A 19,019-nucleotide genomic window follows, 5' to 3' on the forward strand; every position below is an offset into this window, starting at 1 on the left:
ATTATTCTTTCTTTCCCTTTAGGGCTTTGTTTTTAATGTCAAAAAGTAATTTTCAACCACCAAAGCTAAAGGAAAAAGCAAAATGGTAGGTGGAGCTCTTTCCTTTGATCCATACTTTATTGAAATTCTGTGATCCTTAAGGTCCCTTCCAACCCAAACCATTCTATGGTTTTATAGATAAAGGGAAAAAATATTTGTTATTATTGAAGAAGAAACCCTTCTTTAGTGCTCTTAGTATGCTCTAGAAGAAAAATCTTTATCTTTCCTTAATTCCTGTCGTGGGGCACCTGTCCCTGTCATTGGGACAGGTAATGGTTTAATCTTTTTTTATTTATTTACCCTGTGAGAAATTCCTGATGCCATTCTTGGTTTATTTTCTGTACCAAAATGTTTTCCATGCAAGTTCCATGAATCAAGTTGGATTTTTCCCCTGTTTTGTTAACTTGGAAATGGAATTATTCAAACTGGAAGTGAGATACCTGCCCAATATTCTACTTAATCACACTCTCTTGTAATCTGCTTATCAATGTCTTAAAATCAATAATACCTTGAAAAATTCAACATAAACCCTCCTTTTCTTTAAGGTCAGCAACATTCCATAATTTTGTCAAGATAGCACTTACAAAAAATCCAAAGAAGAGACCAACAGCAGACAGACTTCTCTCTGTAAGTGATTTGGGACATTTGGTGACCTCAGGATGGGATCTTTTGCTTCAAAATGAGGAACAGATCAGTAGGAAAGAAAAGGAAAACAATTTTCATTAATTTTAAAACTCAGGTGGTAAAAACTGAAGGAAGAACATGTTGATCAGCTGTTAGCAGGAGGATTTTGTTCAGTATTTTTACACAGTTTTATACAATTTTTGGCAAATTAGAGAAATTGGCTTCATGTTCTCAACCTTTCTGCAAGGGGTGCCTTGACCTTGGAGTTGTGTAGAGGTTGGACTTTCCTGACTCCCAAAAATTCCAGCAGCTCTTGATGTATCTCTGCTTTCCCAAGCTCAGAACTACTGATGTGGAAAATGAAGTTCAAGTGTAATTATCTGTTTGATTTGAGTTGAATTTGCAAATGGCCCAGAGCGTGGTGTTTCCATATTTCTGTTATTAGGAAGTCCAGCATTGAGGAGTCATTAAAATAATAGCTGAACCTCCAGAAAGCATAAAAAAAATAAAAATCAGTAACTCTCTTGAATGTTTATTACTGAAAGTTATCTATTAATTGCATGTTAAAACTTGTGTTTTTTGTGTGTGATTGCAGCACAGCTTTGTAGGACAGCCTGGTCTCTCCAGGTCTTTAGCAGTTGAGCTGTTGGACAAAGTCAACAACCCTGAGAACCACACCCACTACGGGGAAGTTGACGATGACGATTTTGAGGTGAGAAAGTCTTTTATTCTCTTCTTTTTGTCAAAAGTGGCACTTCAAATGTCCTGCTTTGCTTTGGGAGTGTGAGATTGAAACTCCAACAGCAGCTGCTCCTGTTCTTGTTGGTTTTGTTGTTGCTGGTTTGGTTGTTGATTTGGTTGTTGGATTGATGTTGCTGGTTTGATTGCTTGGTTTGGTTGCTGGTTTGGTAGTTGTTGGTTTGGTTTGGTTTGGTTGTTGTTGGTTTGGTTGGTTTGGTTGTTGCTGGTTTGGTTGGTTTGGTTTAGTTGTTGCTGGTTTGGTTGTTGGTTTGGTTGCTGGTTTGGTAGTTGTTGGTTAAGTTGCTGGTTTGGTTTGGTTGGTTTGGTTGTTGCTGGTTTGGTTGGTTTGGTTTAGTTGTTGCTGGTTTGGTTGTTGATTTGGTTTGGTTTGGTTGGTTTGGTTTAGTTGTTACTGGTTTGGTTGTTGCTGGATTGGTTGTTGCTGGTTGAGTTGCTGGTTTGGTTTGGTTGTTGCTGGATTGGTTGTTGCTGGTTGTTGCTGGTTGAGTTGCTGGTTTGGTTTGGTTGTTGCTGGATTGGTTGTTGCTGGTTGAGTTGCTGGTTTGGTTTGGTTGTTTCTGGTTTGGTTGCTGGTTTGGTGTTTGATTTGGTTGTTGCTGGTTTGGTTGGGTTGTTGCTGGTTTGGTTTGGTTGTTGCTGGTTGGGTTGTTGCTGCTTGGGTTGCTGGTTTGGTTTGGTTGGTGTTGGTTTGGTTGCTGGTTGGGTTGCTGGTTTGGTTTGGTTGTTGGTTTGGTTGTTGCTGGTTGGGTTGCTGGTTTGGTTTGGTTGTTGCTGGTTTGGTTGCTGGCTTGGTTTGGTTGTTGCTGGGTTGGTTTGGTTGTTGCTGGTTTGGTTGCTGGTTTGGTGTTTGATTTGGTTGTTGCTGGTTTGGTTTGGTTGTTGCTGGTTTGGTTTGGTTGTTGCTGGTTGGCTTGCTGGTTTGGTTTGGTTGTTGCTGGTTTGGTTGCTGGTTTAGTTGCTGGTTTGGTTGCTGGTTTGGTTTGGTTGTTGCTGGTTTGGTTGCTGGTTTGGTTTGGTTGTTGCTGGTTTGGTTGCTGCTGGATTGGTTTGGTTGTTGCTGGTTTAGTTACTGGTTTGGTTCAGTTGTTGCTGGTTTGGTTTGGTTGTTACTGGTTTGGTTGCTGGTTTGGTTTGGTTGTTGCTGGTTTGGTTGCTGGTTTGGTTGTTGCTGGATTGGTTCAGTTGTTGCTGGATTGGTTTGGTTGTTGCTGGTTTGGTTTGGTTGTTGCTGGATTGGTTCGGTTGTTGCTGGATTGGTTTAGTTGTTGCTGGTTTGGTTTGGTTGTTGCTGGTTTGGTTTGGTTGCTGGTTTGGTTGTTGCTGGATTAGTTCGGTTGTTGCTGGATTGGTTTGGTTGTTGCTGGTTTGGTTTGGTTGTTGCTGGTTTGGTTTGGTTGCTGGTTTGGTTGTTGCTGGATTAGTTCGGTTGTTGCTGGATTGGTTCAGTTGTTGCTGGTTTGGTTTGGTTGTTGCTGGTTTGGTTTGGTTGTTGCTGGTTTGGTTGGGTTGTTGCTGGTTGGGTTGGGTTGTTGGTTTGGTTGTTGCTGGTTTGGTTTGGTTGTTGCTGGTTTGGTTTGGTTGTTGCTGGTTTGGTTGTTGCTGGTTTGGTTTGGTTTGTTGCTGGTTTGGTTTGGTTGTTGCTGGTTGGGTTGGGTTGTTGTTGGTTTGGTTGTTGCTGGTTTGGTTTGGTTGTTGCTGGTTTGGTTGGGTTGTTGCTGGTTGGGTTGGGTTGTTGCTGGTTGGGTTGGGTTGTTGTTGGTTTGGTTGTTGTTGGTTTGGTTTGGTTGTTGTTGGTTTGGTTGTTGCTGGTTTGGTTTGGTTTGTTGCTGGTTTGGTTTGGTTGTTGCTGGTTTGGTTGGGTTGTTGCTGGTTGGGTTGGGTTGTTGTTGGTTTGGTTGTTGCTGGTTTGGTTTGGTTTGTTGCTGGTTTGGTTTGGTTGTTGCTGGTTGGGTTGGGTTGTTGTTGGTTTGGTTGTTGCTGGTTTGGTTTGGTTTGTTGCTGGTTTGGTTGGGTTGTTGCTGGTTGGGTTGGGTTGTTGTTGGTTTGGTTGTTGCTGGTTTGGTTGGGTTGTTGTTGGTTTGGTTGTTGCTGGTTTGGTTTGGTTTGTTGCTGGTTTGGTTCGGTTGTTGCTGGTTGGGTTGTTGCTGGGGCTGTTCTCAGCTCTCCTCTCTCCTGCAGCCTCACTCAGTGATCCGTCACACCATCCGCTCCACCAACAGGAACATCCGTGCAGAGAGAACAGCCTCAGAGATCAACTGTGAGTTCCTGCCTGTCACCCTGTCACCCTCTCTGGGGGCTGATCTGCCTTGGGGGTCCCAAAAATGGGACAAACACTTGGGAAGCAAACCCTGGAGAGGCAGCATGCTTCAATAATTATTATTAATAAATAAATAAACAACTATATTATAAATAAATACATTTAATATAAATATACTTAATATAAATATATTTATCTTCATATAATTGCAGTGGCTTTGGTTTGCTAATTTGAAATTAAAATAATTGAAGGCTTTCCCAGGGCTTTTTGTCTTTACGTGTATGTTTCACAAACACACATAAAATTTCTCATTGATGTGTCAATCTTAAAAATCTGTCACTGATTGGTTCTTGTCAGGTACAAGGGAGACTTCCCAAGTCTCAGCAGGTAAAAATTTCAAGAAACCTTTGCAAACCACCACAGTAATATAATATAAATAATAATTATATATTAATATAAGTATAATATAAAAATATAGATAAACCCCAAATATATTTCTATAACTATTTATATATTTGTATAAACATACTTAATATAAACATGAAGACCTCTGTTATAATATTATGATAATATAGTAACTATAATAATTATATAATAATTAACATTCATATTATTAAACTACTCAGATGGTTCTAAGCTGAAATGCTGAATGTAGAAATTATTTTATCTGCAGGTTTGATCACAAGCCTTTGGTAGCTCCAGCACTGGCAGCTCCTGTGCACCACCTGCATCACACTCAGGGAAATTTGCTCTTGAGGAGCCTTTTTCATTTTCTTTCACATGCATTTCAAAGTGACAAGTGGTTAAATAGTTATGTTTCTGTGACTTGGTATTTGCTTTTGGCCTTTCTTGTGGGTTTCATATTTGCAAATTCAAATAGTCAGACAATGAGGCTGATAGTGAAGTGCTGCTCACTTAAGAGACAAATCCGGAGCTGTGTACAGGATATTTTGATCTGTTCCTACCTTCATTTCACTGGAGTGAGCACTGAAAGGATCCTAGTGCAGGACTGTGTGTGTTAATTATGAAATTATTCTGTTTTGTAGTTGATAAGCTGCAGTTTGAGCCCCCTCTACGGAAAGAAACAGAAGCTCGGGATGAAATGGTAAGGGCAACTTTGGGGTTTGTTTATTTATTAAAATCCCAGTATCTTCAATATTTTGTGCAGCTTTCTGGAAAAATGTTTTTAAAGTTCCCTAAATGACCCTTACTGGATTTTTCACCATAATTTTTTGTTTTCCTGTTACTTATAGCTGTTTCATCTGGGTATTGCACCATTTCCAGGTGGTGCTTTTAAGAAGAAAAAGAAAATAGATTATCAATAATTGCTTTATAGATTGTAGGATGTCATTTCCCTTTGGAATTTGATTTTACTGCTTGTGGGTTGTTCTGCAGGGCTGGGGAATCCCTCAGGCCTCTTTGTGTGTGCTGGATAAGGTGCTTTAAGATACTTTAGTTTGACAGGGGGGAAATAAAATGACAATTTCTGCATCTTCAGGTTGTGGCAGCTGGCAGTGACTTTGCTTCACATTGGAATCCTTTTGTTGATGGGAGCAACAAGTAAGTACAGATGAAACCAGCTTTTATTTCTGTGACATATTATGAAACTGAAAGAAGAATGAGTAATGGTAAATCAAACCATAAGCCCTGATCCAGTTGAATATTGATAAATTCAGGAGATGTTCCCCAATGTGCAGGTGCTTGGTCAATCCTCTTGGAGAGTGACTTTTAATCTCTTTGAACCACCACCAGTAGCTTGTTTGAAGTTTGTAGGTGGGAAGTGAAGTGTGGATGCATGGCCAGGACAGTGACATAACAGAGCCACAGTGAGTTTCCTGCAGCAGAGCTGAGTTCAGGATCCTGCTCTGGCCTCACACTTCTCCTCTGAGCTGTGGCTGTGGTTGTGACATCCTGTGACAAGGCCTGTGCACAGCCCTGAACTCGAGAAAGGGAAGGAGAAACCAGTTCTGAATGTTGAGTTTTACCAGGCTCAGTAACACTGCACCACCCCTCCTGCTGTGGGTGTAGTGTATAAATCAGCCATGCACTGTTTTGGGGTGAAAAATGTGTTTATAGCTGGTTTCCCTGGGTAGAGCAGGTCTGAAGTTACAGGAGCACTACTCTCTCCAAATTGGGACTGAATTCTTTTAGGTGTGTACCTTCCTTTTGCTGTTAAAAAGTGGATTCTGCCTTTAAAGGCAATCCCTGGGTTTGCAGTCAGGAGTGTGGAGGTTCAAATGTAGGGAAAGATGATATCTGGGCTCAAACCATTGCTCAGCTCAAAGAGCCTGTTTCCCATCTTTATTTGGAACTCAGCAGCAGACAGTGGATTTCTTTGGCTTTTTTTCCTGCAGATAAAAGTCTTGCATAAGCTGTCAGCTGACATTACAGCCCCCTGGAAGGCTGCTGCAGATTGCCAGGATTTGAGCCTTTTGAAGCATCCTGGTTTTCCTGCTCCCAGCCTCGTTGTTCTCCAGGACTTCTGGGGCTGTACTTGGGGGGTCTCTGGCTCTCCCCTGCCCTGTTTCCTCCTCTCCCTGTGCCCTGGGTTTGTTTGTGTCACCCTGCTGAGCTGTGGATTGAAGCCTTGCTGGGAGTGCTGGATTTTCTGCAGACAGCTGGATCTGTGGGGTCCAGGAGCAGGGAGGGAGAGAGGGCAGCTCCTCCTGGCAGAGGGACTCAGATTTGATCCTGTTCCTTTGCCTTTATCTGTGCTGAAGCTGCAGCAAACATTCCCAGGGCTATAAATCAATAAATAGGTGCAGATTCATTGGGAAGGAGGGCAGGGACAGCAGTCCTGGGTGGTGGATCTGTGCTGCTCACTTGGAAACCACTTCCAGTTGGAAAGATAAACAGGAAATGCATAACTCCTCTGCCCCAGAGTTGTGAGCAATCCCTGGCATGTCCAGGGAGGATGTGTGCTGGGGGTCCTGCTTTTCATGCCCTTTGGATTTTATCAGAGTGGATGCTGAGGGAGATCTTTGACTTAGGGGAATACCAGAATGTGGACTTGATTCCTTGATTTTCTCACTGCAGCATTTTAAAATTACTTTTGTCTAATGCATTATAGAGGTGTTTTTTATTGATGGTTTTCATAAAATCCCAGGAAGATTTGGGTTGGAAGGGACCTTTAAGCCCATCCAATTCCACCCCTTGCCATGGGCAGGGACACCTTCCACCATCCCAGATTATTCCAAGCCCCAATGTCCAACCTGGCCTTGGACACTTCCAGGGATCCAGGGGCAGCTACAGCTTTTCAAAAAGAAAGAATTTTTCTCCTTTAAATTTTTAATAGTTCCTGTTGGCAACTGCCTGCTGCTTTCTCTCAGAAGTGACTTGCAGGGATATTTCACATTAATCCAAATTTGGCTGGGTTTTCCTGGTCATTGCCCTTTAAACACACAGCTTGAAAATTGCCATTTTGCAAAATTTTATCAGGGTTTTGTTTTTTTTTTCTTCAAGGTTATATTTTCAGTGCTGCTTTGATCCTCTAGTCACAATTTCTTTTTTTTTTTTTTTTTTTTTTTTTTTTTTTTTGTTGTCCCTGGAGTAGCTTTGAAACTGTAGTGGGAAACAATCTGGGTCTTTTGTCTATATGTATAAATAAGGAAACTTCCCTTTAAAGGCTTTTCTCCATTTGTCTCCCAGTAACTTCCTCTGTTCCTTTTTTTCTCTTTTTATATTGTACTGGTGTTAGACATTTCAACAATATTTGGAATGCCAGGTATGGAAATGAAAGCCAATGGTGTGGAAGAGAGATGCAGTGATTTTTATGGGGTAAAGAGAAGGAAAGGACCTTACAGAGTGGAAAAAGGCTGAGTGGAGAGAATTATTTGTTTTGGGAAGGGCAGGGAGATGCTTGTTGTGAAACTCAGTGACATCAGGGGTGGGTTGAGTTGCACGTGTCGACCTCAGAGCTGAGCTCTTAATTCTATAAACATTCTGCCTTAGGGGACTGCTCACAAAATTTGGAGATGGGAGTGAAGATGTTGAAGAGTGAGTGGATCTCCTTGCTGTACAGTTGCTCTGCTCCCAAACCTCTTCCCTCAGAATGCTGCAGGAGGCTTTGCCACTCACAGAGGGAGGGCTGGCTGCTCTCCCAGGGCTAACATGCACTTGGCTCCTTCCCTGACCCTCAGGAGAAACCCCAAAGCTCTGCTTTCTGCCCTGCTCTCCTTCCTGACTTATCTTACAGTCCCTGGGGAACTGCCTAATACATAAAATCAGATTTTGTATTGATTAATCCATTGGCCATGAGCAAGGCTTGGTTGTTACAGGATGATCCTGCCCAGCTCAGGTGTCCAAATGTTTGTCTGCTCCAAAAGCAAGGCTGCAAACTGGAATCACAGAATCCCAAAATGAGTTGGTTGGAAGGAACATTAAAAATCATCTTGTTCCACACCTCTGCCATGGGCAGGGACCACTGTCCCAGGCTGCTCCAACCTGGCCTTGGGCACTTCAGGGATCCAGGGGCAGCCACAGCTTCTCTGTGCCAGGGCCTCCCACCTTCACAGGGAAGATTTTCTTCCCAATATCTCACCTAAATCTCCCCTTTTCTGTTTTAAAACTATGCCCTCTTGTCCTGTCACTCCAGACCCTTGGCTAAAGTCCCTCCAGCCTGAGATCCAATCCCTGAGTGTATATTGATTTACAAACTTCAAATATCCTTCCCCACAGATTGCTCTATACTACTGGTATTTATGAAAGAACAGGAGTTTATGAAAAACCAACACTTCTAATGAGATTAATGAGCTTCCCCCCTGCTCTGGCATTTCTAGTTTAACCCTGTGTGTGCAAAGCTCTGCTCTGCTTTTCTGTGCCTCTGGTTCATCTTATTTCCAGTCCTGAGGGAGTTCTGGGTCTGGTTGAACTCAAACAACTGCTGTTCTTTCCATTGCAGATCAACACTAAAGAGAGCTGGGCCACCCCCACTGCCTCCCAAGGTGAGAAATGTGGGATTTAAGGGCTTCAGCCAGACTGGGATGGCTCTTGTTCTGCATTCTGCCTGTGATAGTGCATCAGAGAGGAGCCTCTGAAATTATTCTGCTGTCAGCTGTTTTATTTTTATAGAACCACAGATTTCCTGGCAGGGACCCCAGGGATCATCCAGCCCAGCTCCTGTCCCTGCACAGACACCCCAGCAATCCCACCCTGGGCATCCCTGGTGTCCAAACACAAGCCTTGGGAATGCCACCATTCCCTAGGGAGCCTGGGCAGTGCCCAACACCCTCTGGGGGAGGAACCTTTTCTCTGAAATCCAAACTAAACTTCCCCTGGCACAGCTTCCCTCAGGTCCTGTCCCTGCTCACCAGGGAGCTTTTTATCTTTCTTATATTGTGGTGCCCAAAATCACACAACCATTACAAAAGCTGATACATATTTATGTAGCAGCAGTCTGACTTAAATTCAACTTGTCTGAGGTTTATTCTTTCCAGGTGCCATTCCCAGTTCCTCCCATTCCCCAAGTAACCATTCCCCTCTTTGGTTCCTTGCAGCCGAGGATGAACAGTTACCCCGAGGAAAACCTCCCAGATGACAACAGATGCCAGACAATAAAACACTTCCCAGAGCCCCAGAGCAGAACCCCAGCAGCCCATAGGAGACAGAGCATCCCAGTTTGTGGGCCCCAGGCAGATTCCTGCCCCATGGGGATGACCAGCAGCATCAGCAGCCCTGGATTGCTCACAGCCAGATACAGTGACCTGGGTGAGTCCCTTACCTGTCCTAGAGCTGCCTGGCACCTTGGAAAAGGAATTGCTTCCAGTGCCAGCTGCTCCCAGGAAATAATATTTGAAAACAAGCTGATCAGGAGGTGAAGTTCTCCTTTTTCCACTTGTGGTTCTTATTAGAGCCATTTCCCCATGGTGGGAATGTTCTTCCTGAAACAGGACACTCAGCCAGTCAGTCCCATTACTGTGTCCCCTGCAGGAATAGGAGAAGAGCAGTGAATGTGTGGGGAGGACCTTGCCACAGCAGAAAAACAATGAATGTGTGGGGAGGACCTTGCCACAGCTTTATTCTCAGTGGGATTTGTCCCAGGGACTGTTTGGATAACAGTGGAAGTGACACTGTGCTGGGAAGGGTTCAGCTCTCTGAGTTGTGGCTATGGAATGTCAGAGCTCAGCTCAGCACAAGGAAGAAGAGATTTTCTATTTCACTGTGTCAAATCAGCTGCAAACCATGTCTGGGCTCCTTTTCAGGCAATGGGAATGGGATGCTGAAACACATTGAGGAGAATGCAGAAGGACCTGGACAAATCCCTCAGCTGCCAAGGAAAAAGGAGAAGAGAGATTTCCCTGTAGGTATTGGGACTGTGGGGCTGATGTCACTGTCATGTCCTCAAGCTGATCAGTGCACAGGAGGGGTTTTATCATATTTCTTTCTTCCCACAGAAACCAGCAATCAATGGTTTGCCTCCAACTCCAAAGGTGCTGGTAAGAAATGCACTGGGAATTAGGGAAACCTCACTCTGGTTTATGCTGCAATAAGGCACCAACTCACCTGGGGGGGATTTTCTACATCTGAGAGCTTTTCCAGTGCTGTTTCCATTTTTTCAAACCTTCCTGTCACTGTTCAGTCTGGGTGTGAAGGGTTGGAAGCTTCCCTGCCTCCATGAGTTGTGCTCTCCAGGGCAGCCCCTGCTTAGGAAGAGAAATGGGAAAAGGTTGTAGTGATGAAAAGCTTTTGCCTCTTTTCCCTTCATGTGCCATTTTATAAGCACTCAATATTCATGTTTTTTATATTCTGTAAATAATAGTCAATATTCATATAATACAGAATAATTTCAATTGGAAAAACCCTCTAAGATCACTGAGATCAACATTCCCCCAGCACTGCCAAGGCCACCACTGAGCCATGTCCCCAAGTGCCACATCCACATGGATTTTAAATCCCTCCAGGGTGTATTGTTCTTACCCAGTGGTACCTAAAGTTGTTGATACCATTTTGAGCCCTCTTTGCATTTTTGAATGTGCATGAATTGAAATTAAAAGCAGTGAAAGGCTGTGTGTGTTCAGCTCTTCACACTTTAAATTTGTTTCAGGTTTCAGTTTTGGTGTCTTTCAGATGGGAGCCTGTTTTTCCAAAGTCTTTGATGGTTGTCCTTTGAAGATTAATTGTGCAACTTCATGGATACATCCAGATACTAAAGGTAAAGTTATGTTTGGTGATGGGCTTGGGAAAGAAAATAATTTGTGAAGTTATTTTAGGTTTGCATTTGAAACCTCCCAAAGTGGGAGGGGAATAATCCCTTTCCATTGATTTTTCAGACCAGTACATCATCTTTGGCACAGAAGAAGGGATCTACACTCTGAATTTGAATGAACTCCACGAAGCAACCATGGAACAGGTGAGTTGTGGTGGGCTGAGCACACAGAACAGATCTGGGGATATTGTGGAGCAGTGAAGTTTGGCACTGGAGGGAGAAGGTAGATACCAGGCTCTGGGATTAAATGATTCCCATCAAAGCCAATAATCAAAACCTGAAAATTACTTGTTCCCTGACCTGTGTTTTTTAGTTGCTGCATGTGTGACACTGCTGTCAAATCTTCCATGTCCTTGGAGAACAGCTCCCTGCCCCTTCTCCCTCCATCCCATCCCCACTAGATGGCACATTGCAGCTCCCTGAATGCAGAGCCCTCTATCATTTAATTCAGCTGCTTTGTTATCCCCAAGAAGCTTTTCCTGGTCTCTCTAACCCTTTCCAAAGCCATTTGATACAATCCTGATCTTAAATCTGGTGTTTCAGAGTCAGGATGTTTTGGAATTTTGTTCCTTGTGTGTTTTTCTAAATTATTTCATCTAACAGTCTTCTCTGGGCTTTTCCATGTGCTTTTTTGTGTCCCAGTGAAAGGTTTGCTATGCCAGTGGTGGGTAGGGAGAGCACTCAGTGCACTGCAAGCAAAGTTTCCTTTTCCATGAGAGCATTCTCAGCTGGCAGAGTCAGGTGTGACCACCCTAAACCTCACAGACTTCTGCCTCACTTGTTCCCACTTTCCTTTTATCCATTTGATTATTTCTCCCCTCCAAATGCATATTATGAACTGTTTCTCCAACTTTTAATTCTGGTTACATCTTCCAGAGTTCTTCCTGTCTGTCCAAGGTTAATATCTCCCAGGAGGATATTTATATTCCATCTGTAGTTTTTCAGTGGAAACACTGAATAAACCCAAAGCCATTAAACAGAAGATTGCTGGGAGATACTCACAGTTTGGATTTTTCTTTCTACACTTTCTCCCACACCTATTTTCTTACTTTGCATGTGGGAGAGGCACACAGGACAAAGTGTTCTATGATGATGGGATGGTCTGGGATGGAAGGGAATTTAAATCCCATCCAGCTCACCCCAGCCATGGCAGGGACACCTTCCACTATTCCAGGCTGCTCCAAGCTTATTCCAATAATCCATGGTCTGTCTGTGCAGTACTAAGGCTCCAAAACAGGGAATAAACAGGAATCTGAGACTTTCTCCAGTGTGGAGGAATGGTAGAGGTGGAACAGGCAGAGAAAATCACAGTTATAATTCCTGTATGTTTCTACTAATGGAATTATTTTCTTTTATTCCCCAGTTATTTCCTCGAAAGTGCACCTGGCTGTATGTTATCAACAACACCTTAATGTCCCTGTCAGGTGAGTGGAAATGGAGGGGAAATGATTACAGTTATAAATAAACAGTTATAAATAAACAGGAACATTTAAAGTCATGATTGTATTTGCTCAGTCTGGAGAGGAGAAGGATCCAGGGAGAGCTCAGAGCCTTTCCAGGACCTAAAGGGGCTCCAGGAGAGCTGGAGAGGGACTGGGGACAAGGGATGGAGGGACAGGACACAGGGAATGGGACACTGCCAGGGGGCAGGGATGGGTGGGATAGTGGGAATTGGGAATTCCTGGCTGGGAGGGTGGGGAAGCCCTGAAATAGAATTCCCAGATTTGCTGTGGCTGCTCTGGATCCCTGGCAGTGCCCAAGGCCAGGCTGGACAGGGCTGGGAGCAGCTGGGGACAGTGGGAGGTGTCCCTGCCATGGCAGGGGTTGGAATGGATGGGGTTTAATGTCCTTTCCAACCCAGACCACCCTGGGATTCTGAGGTCCCAAAACAAAACCTGTGTCCCTCTGAACAAGGTGGTTTTCAAATACTGCTGATGCAGCAGTTTTGCTGCTTGGGTTTCCTGATTCCTGGGCAGTCAGTTGTCCTGGAATAGAACATTCCAGACAGGAATGGGGCACTGTGCCCTGGAGGCTGATGGTGGGACTGTGCTTTGAAACATGCAGGGTTTCTGTAACACTTGGTTTATAGATAAGGTAATATCCTAATATAATTTATTGCTGTTTTGTAATTACAGCCTTTAGAAAATGTTTGCGTACAACTAACTGTGATGAAATGAGCTCAGATCTTCTCTATATTCATTATTATTTTTATCTTGTTTTCTTTTTATTCATATCTGGATGTGACCTACCTGACACCTGTTTGTAGAAGGTAATTTTTCCATGCTTGCATTTTCCTGAACGTTGCAGTTCTGTGCTGGAGGAGTGGCTGAGATGCCAACTGTGCCTTTTTCTCTTACAGGGAAAACATTCCAGCTCTACTCCCATAATTTAATAGCATTGTTTGAACAAGCCAAAAAAACAGGATTAGCTGCTCATATTCAAACCCACAGATTTCCTGACAAAATATTACCAAGGTACAAAACTTTCATTTGTAGACAATTCTTAATAAGTGAAAATAGCCATAAATTGTGTTGGTGCTGTTGAGTTGGTGCATGAAGGGCCCTTACTTCTGTTGCTGATGCATTTTTTGGTGATTATTATTCCAGGAAATTTGCCTTAACAACCAAGATCCCTGACACAAAAGGATGCCACAAATGCTGTATAGGTGAGCAGACAAATCCAGCTTTGCCATTTATTCCCCTGCCCTTTGTCCATGGACATGGCATGTCTGAAACTCATTTCTTTTTAATAAATTTAAGAGTTCTTTGTTCAGAAAAAAGGCTGAGGGAATTGGGGTAGTTCAGCCTGGAGATGTTGCAGAGTGATCTAATTGGGGCATTTCAGTGCCTGAAGGAGCTAAAGGAAAGATGGAGAGAAACTTTTTACAAGGGATGGATTGCCAGGACAAGGGGGAATGGCTTCCCACTGCCAGAGGGCAGGGTGGGAATATTGGGATTCAATCCTTCCCAGACTCCTGGCACATCCACAAACAGCCTTTCTGCTTTGTCACCTTGGCTCCAAGTGTGACCCAGTTCCAACTAGTGAGGAAAACTTGAATATTTTCCACAAAGAAAGGATCAGTAGGAATAAAAATTGTGGCAGACTGGGGAGGGCAGAGCCACAAGTGCAGTTTGAAGGGCACAGAAAGGGTTAAAGCTTGGGAAGTTGTGGATTTGTCTGCAGCTTGGGCTGCCTGCAGAATGTTTGTCCTTTCCAATACTGGGCCTGGTGCTGTTTGAAATCAGAATCCTGGAATTACCAGGGCTGGAAAAGCCTTCTGAGATCATCCATCTATCCCCCAGCCCAGCACTGAATCACATCCCCAAGGTATCTGCAGATTGTGCCTTTCACCCCTAAAAATGAATATAAAGCTGCACACTTGGAGATCCTGTTCAGCTCATCTAAAGTGCCCACAACATCCACACCTACACATAATTCCTGAAATCAGACTGCTCTGTGTCCAGCTGAGCTTCAAAATCCACCCAAACCCTGTCTCATGTGTTTCAGGAGCTGTCAGAGCTCCCCAGGAACTTCCCACCTTCCCTGCCTGGGAATTTATTCCAATAAATTGATTCCAGCCTGACCCTGAGCTGTCCCTCCTGGCTCCCACTGCCCCAGGGACAGGCACTGCAGCTTTTCTGCCCACTCAGCCTCTGAACCTCAGGAATGCAGCTAGTTATTAATTAAAGCTGTAATTGAATTTATCTGGAATGGGGCACAATATTAATCACTGTGCATGTTGGGATGGGAAGCCAGAAGGCAACAAGTGGGAAACTGATGGAACAAAAGGGGCTTTAAGGTCCCTTCCAAACCTAATCATGCCATGATATGATTTTATAATACTCATTTGTAAAGATAGCTGTAGGGTTGGTTTTTTATCAAGTATTGAACTTGCAGGGCTTTAAAATTAATATTTTCTGGTGGGTTTTGTTTTTTTTTTTTTATTGTATGTAGTACGAAATCCATACACAGGCCACAAGTACCTGTGTGGTGCATTGCAGTCTGGAATTGTTCTGCTCCAGTGGTATGAGCCAATGCAGAAATTCATGTTAATAAAGGTAAGCATTTTACTTTTAGTTGAGTTGAATAATTATGCAGTTGTTGAAGTAACCTTTCCAGAGTTTGTGATGGAAAGTTCACCCCAGGCTGGTGCCATTTGTGGCTTGTGAGCACTTGAAAATCTGGCTGGACACATTTTGACTCAGAAAACCTTGTGACTGAAGTAATTTAAGTAATATAAAAGTCATTTAAGTGCTGGATCAAGCCCAGCTCTGGCAACAAGAGCCCATGATCCACCTCTACCCAGCTCCAAAAGCAGTGAAAATTCTGTTTATTTATACTTTGTGCTGTTGTTGTAGAGTCATTCACAGAGACCTGATGTTTTCTCTTTGCTTCCCAGCACTTTGATTTCCCCCTGCCCAGCCCTCTGAACGTGTTTGAGATGCTGGTGATCCCAGAGCAGGAGTATCCCATGGTGTGTGTGGCCATTTCCAAGGGCTCAGAGCCAAACCAGGTGGTGCAGTTTGAGACAATCAACCTGAACTCTGCATCCTCGTGGTTCACAGAGATTGGGGCAGGTGAGGCCCTTGGCCCCTCTCCCAAGCTTTGCTGTCTGGGAATGTTGGATATTCCTTCCTTGGAGTGGTTTGGGAACCCTTTAGGCTCAGCAGCTTCTACATGGAGCAGATGGAAGCTGATCCCACATGGGAGGGACTGGGGACAAGGGATGGAGGGACAGGAACAGGGAATGGCACACTGCCAGAGGATGGGTGGGATGTTGGGAACTGGGAATTCCTGGCTGGAGGGTGGGGAGACCCTGGAACTGAATTCCCAGAGCAGCTGTGGCTGCCCCTGCATCCCTGGAGTGTCCAAGGCCAGGCTGGGGCAGTTGGGGTGGGGGAAGGTGTCCCTGCCATGGCACAGGAATGAGATGGGATTTAAGGTCATTTCCAGTCCCAGCTATTCTGTGATTCTCTGTTGTGCTCACCTGCCCACAAACTGTCCTTAAAAAACATCTTTTATTTCCTGAATTTCTTTAAACCTCAGCCAAACCCTGCTGGTTGTGTTCTCCTTTGTGGTTCTGTGCTGTTTCCTGGATGCTGCTCTTTCCCCTCCTTTCCTGCATCAAAACTCCCAGAAATGGATTCCTGTCCATCCTCCAGCCCCTGGGGGAGGATTGTTATCTTCAGCTGGCTCTTAAAAAGCAAAGACTTGGGTTATTTTTAAGACCTGGTTGATATTTTGCAGCTGCTTTTCTTTGCCTTTGTTGGATGTACATTTTTACCTTTAAATGTTGCTTTTTAGCAGCTGTAGGAACAACTTCATTAGTAAAAAGCAGAAAAAAAATCTATTAAACTAGTTTATTATCATCACAATAATCTTTCCAGATGTGGGTTTATGGGAAAAGATTGGGGTTTTAGGAATTAAAAGTCCTTTTGTTTATTCTGGTGCCTCTCTATGGAGGAAGCTGTGCTGAACCATAGCATAAATGTGTTTTATCCAGTCAAAGTTGTGTTTTCCTATTAAATACCTGCTTTGAACAGAGAGGTTTGTGCTTCTTCCAGAATATTCTGGGATCTTAGAGCCTTTAAAAGTCAGAGTAACAAAAAAAAAAAAATCAATCAGACTAACAAGAGCAGAGTGAAAAGAGTTTGAGGGGAGGCAAAGTCTCTTGATGTGATATAAAATATAAAATAATCTGGTTTTTTTTCCCCAGGCAATCAGCAGTTGGATGCCATTCATGTGACACAGCTGGAGAGAGACACTGTCCTGGTCTGCCTGGACAGTGAGTAACACAAAACTCTTGGATAACTCACTGACCTCGTGCAAAACTTGGGTTGCCACAGTTGTTGATTTGAACTTCACCACGAGTTGTTTTGTATTTTTTTTTCTCCCTACATTATTAATCTGTGTTGTAATATTTCCAAAAAGATAGTTTGGATAAGTGGGATTTCATTCTGACTTTTGTAATTCCACTTTCTCTCTGTCAGTGTAAATCCATCCCAAGTACAAAGTTTCCTGTGTTTATTTTGATAGAAAGATGCTCTTGGTTCATTTTAGGCAAATGCTGTAGATGTTAATTTTGGGTATTTCTTTGTGCCTGAAAGATTAGATTTGTATTTTACACTTAAATCCTTTTCAGCAGTGGCTTTTAATGCTGATTTTTCTCTTTCTTTTAAGAATTTGTGAAAATAGTGAATTTACAAGGGAAATTGAAGTCAAGCAAGAAATTGGCTTCTGAGCTGAGCTTTGATTTCTGCATTGAGTCAGTGGGTGAGTGATTTCTGCTCTGGTGTCTTCCAGGGGTTTAAGGACTCACTGTTGAAAGCCTGACTAGTTTCTGGTCATTTCTATAGCAATGAGAAGGAAAAAGTGGTTTAGTAATACATAAATCTGTGTTAGCCTTCTAAAAGTTAAGATTTTATTTCAACAGCACAATCCATTTTTTAATAGTCAGGGTAATAATATTTGAATCTAATTCTCAAGCTGCTGTCTTTAGACTAGGACAGGAGCTTTTTTTAAACTTGAATTGTAGCTGTCAAACAAGAATTTCTGCTGTAATAAACTCTCAAAAATCACAGAATTCAATCACTCAGAGCTGGCAGCACTGTGCTCTCTCTGTCCTTGAATGGAAAACCCCCATTTTCCATCATTCATCTATTTTGAAGTAACTGTAATAATTCAGGTGATGTGACATTTCCAGCAGCTTTGCTTGGCAGTGTTTGTTTTTACTTTTCCTGAGGGCTTTTCCAGAGGCACTGGGAAAACAGGGAGCCAGGGGATGGGGTGTGACTGTGTCCCTCCTTTGCAGTGTGCCTTCAGGACAGTGTGCTGGCCTTCTGGAAACATGGCATGCAGGGCAAGAGCTTCAAGTCAGATGAAGTAAGTGATCTCCAGCCTCTCCAGTTTGATTCCTGCTGTTCTTATTTACTCCTGGATCCTTTGGCTTCTCTCTCTTCTTCCCAAGTGAGAATGCTCACATTCCACCACTATCATCAATTTATCCATTTCAGTCCTGTACTTTGCATTAAATTGCATTTGATTGTTTCTTTCCTTCCAGCTCAGACCAATAAATTTCCTTTTGCTGCTGAAATGGATCTGAATATCTGCATTTTTCTGCAGGTGACCCAGGAGATATCTGATGAAACCAGAGTTTTTCGCCTGCTGGGCTCAGACAGGTAATCTCCCTGCAGAAACAGAAACCTTTTGTTTTATTTAAACCAGCTTTGCTAGTTCCCAGCTGGGGCTGGCTTCCAGCCCAGCTCTGTCTGTGGGCACCAAGTGTCAGGGAGAGAGGACGATGTTCTTGGCTCTCAGGGTGCCCAGAGCATTTCTGGAAAAGCCTTGGATTGTCCTGGTGAGCTGGGAATTGCCTTGGCAGCAGTCACTTAAAACAATCCTGGCTGATCTGGAAATAGCAGAATAAACTAGAACTCACTCAGGTTTTAATCACAGTGATCCAAATCCACTCATTATCCATAACATCCAAGAGCTGCAGCTGTGCCCAGGTTTGCAGCCTCAGGCTCCAGGTTGGACACATTCACTTGTGCATTCTCAGCCAGCCAGGGGGATAAATGCAGGAATTGACAGGGGTGGGTCAGAAATCACTTCCAGCCACAGAATCCCAGACTGGTTTGGCTTGGAAGGGACCCTAAAGCTCATCTTGTTCCACCTTCACTAGACCAGGTGGCTCAGAGCCTTGAACACCTCCTGCTCTCCAATCCCTGATCCTCTGCTCCCTCATCTGGCCTTGGAACTGCCAAACCTTTGGGTTGTATTTTCCATCTCTGTACAAATGGAGCAGGAGTTATTCCTGCCATCCCAGTGAGGTGTGGAATCACCTTTTTCCCTTGGATCACTCCTGAACTGCTCAGGTGCAGAGGTGAGGATCAGGGACAGAGGCTGTTGATTTGAAAAGCCTTTGTGGAAAACAAAAAGCAGAAACAAGTTTAATCCTAAAAACAACAGAAACTGGTGCAGAGAAATGCTCAGCACTTGGGAGGGAGAGGGGGGATCAAAGGCCCAGCCACTCCAGCTGATGGTCAAGGTCCAGTCAGTGTGCCAAGACAGGGAGAGAATCATTTTCCAGAGTGGCCCACAGGAACATGATCCAGCAGGATAAAGGCAGAGAAT

General features: G+C 43.7%; 1 protein-coding gene across 3 annotated transcripts in view; it reads left to right on the top strand.

Annotated features, from left to right (window-relative positions):
• Positions 1-19,019, top strand: part of MAP4K5 (mitogen-activated protein kinase kinase kinase kinase 5) — a 56,720-nt gene that overhangs the window by 34,277 nt on the left and 3,424 nt on the right. For 2 of the 3 annotated variants that reach the window (XM_079307821.1, XM_079307820.1), the window contains 22 exons: positions 23-85; positions 585-666; positions 1,259-1,375; positions 3,604-3,682; positions 4,729-4,787; positions 5,181-5,242; positions 7,634-7,678; positions 8,583-8,625; positions 9,178-9,388; positions 9,883-9,980; positions 10,075-10,116; positions 10,748-10,832; positions 10,951-11,030; positions 12,250-12,310; positions 13,246-13,360; positions 13,493-13,551; positions 14,841-14,944; positions 15,286-15,463; positions 16,603-16,671; positions 17,067-17,159; positions 17,698-17,768; positions 18,009-18,064. In XM_079307821.1, coding sequence (XP_079163947.1) covers positions 23-85; positions 585-666; positions 1,259-1,375; positions 3,604-3,682; positions 4,729-4,787; positions 5,181-5,242; positions 7,634-7,678; positions 8,583-8,625; positions 9,178-9,388; positions 9,883-9,980; positions 10,075-10,116; positions 10,748-10,832; positions 10,951-11,030; positions 12,250-12,310; positions 13,246-13,360; positions 13,493-13,551; positions 14,841-14,944; positions 15,286-15,463; positions 16,603-16,671; positions 17,067-17,159; positions 17,698-17,768; positions 18,009-18,064 — 1,872 coding nt within the window. The remainder of the gene's footprint in view (positions 1-22; positions 86-584; positions 667-1,258; positions 1,376-3,603; positions 3,683-4,728; positions 4,788-5,180; positions 5,243-7,633; positions 7,679-8,582; positions 8,626-9,177; positions 9,389-9,882; positions 9,981-10,074; positions 10,117-10,747; positions 10,833-10,950; positions 11,031-12,249; positions 12,311-13,245; positions 13,361-13,492; positions 13,552-14,840; positions 14,945-15,285; positions 15,464-16,602; positions 16,672-17,066; positions 17,160-17,697; positions 17,769-18,008; positions 18,065-19,019) is intronic. The other variant, XM_079307822.1, reaches the window with a different exon arrangement.

The sequence above is a fragment of the Erithacus rubecula genome, assembly GCF_903797595.1.
Source record: "Erithacus rubecula genome assembly, chromosome: 6".
NCBI lineage: Eukaryota > Metazoa > Chordata > Aves > Passeriformes > Muscicapidae > Erithacus > Erithacus rubecula.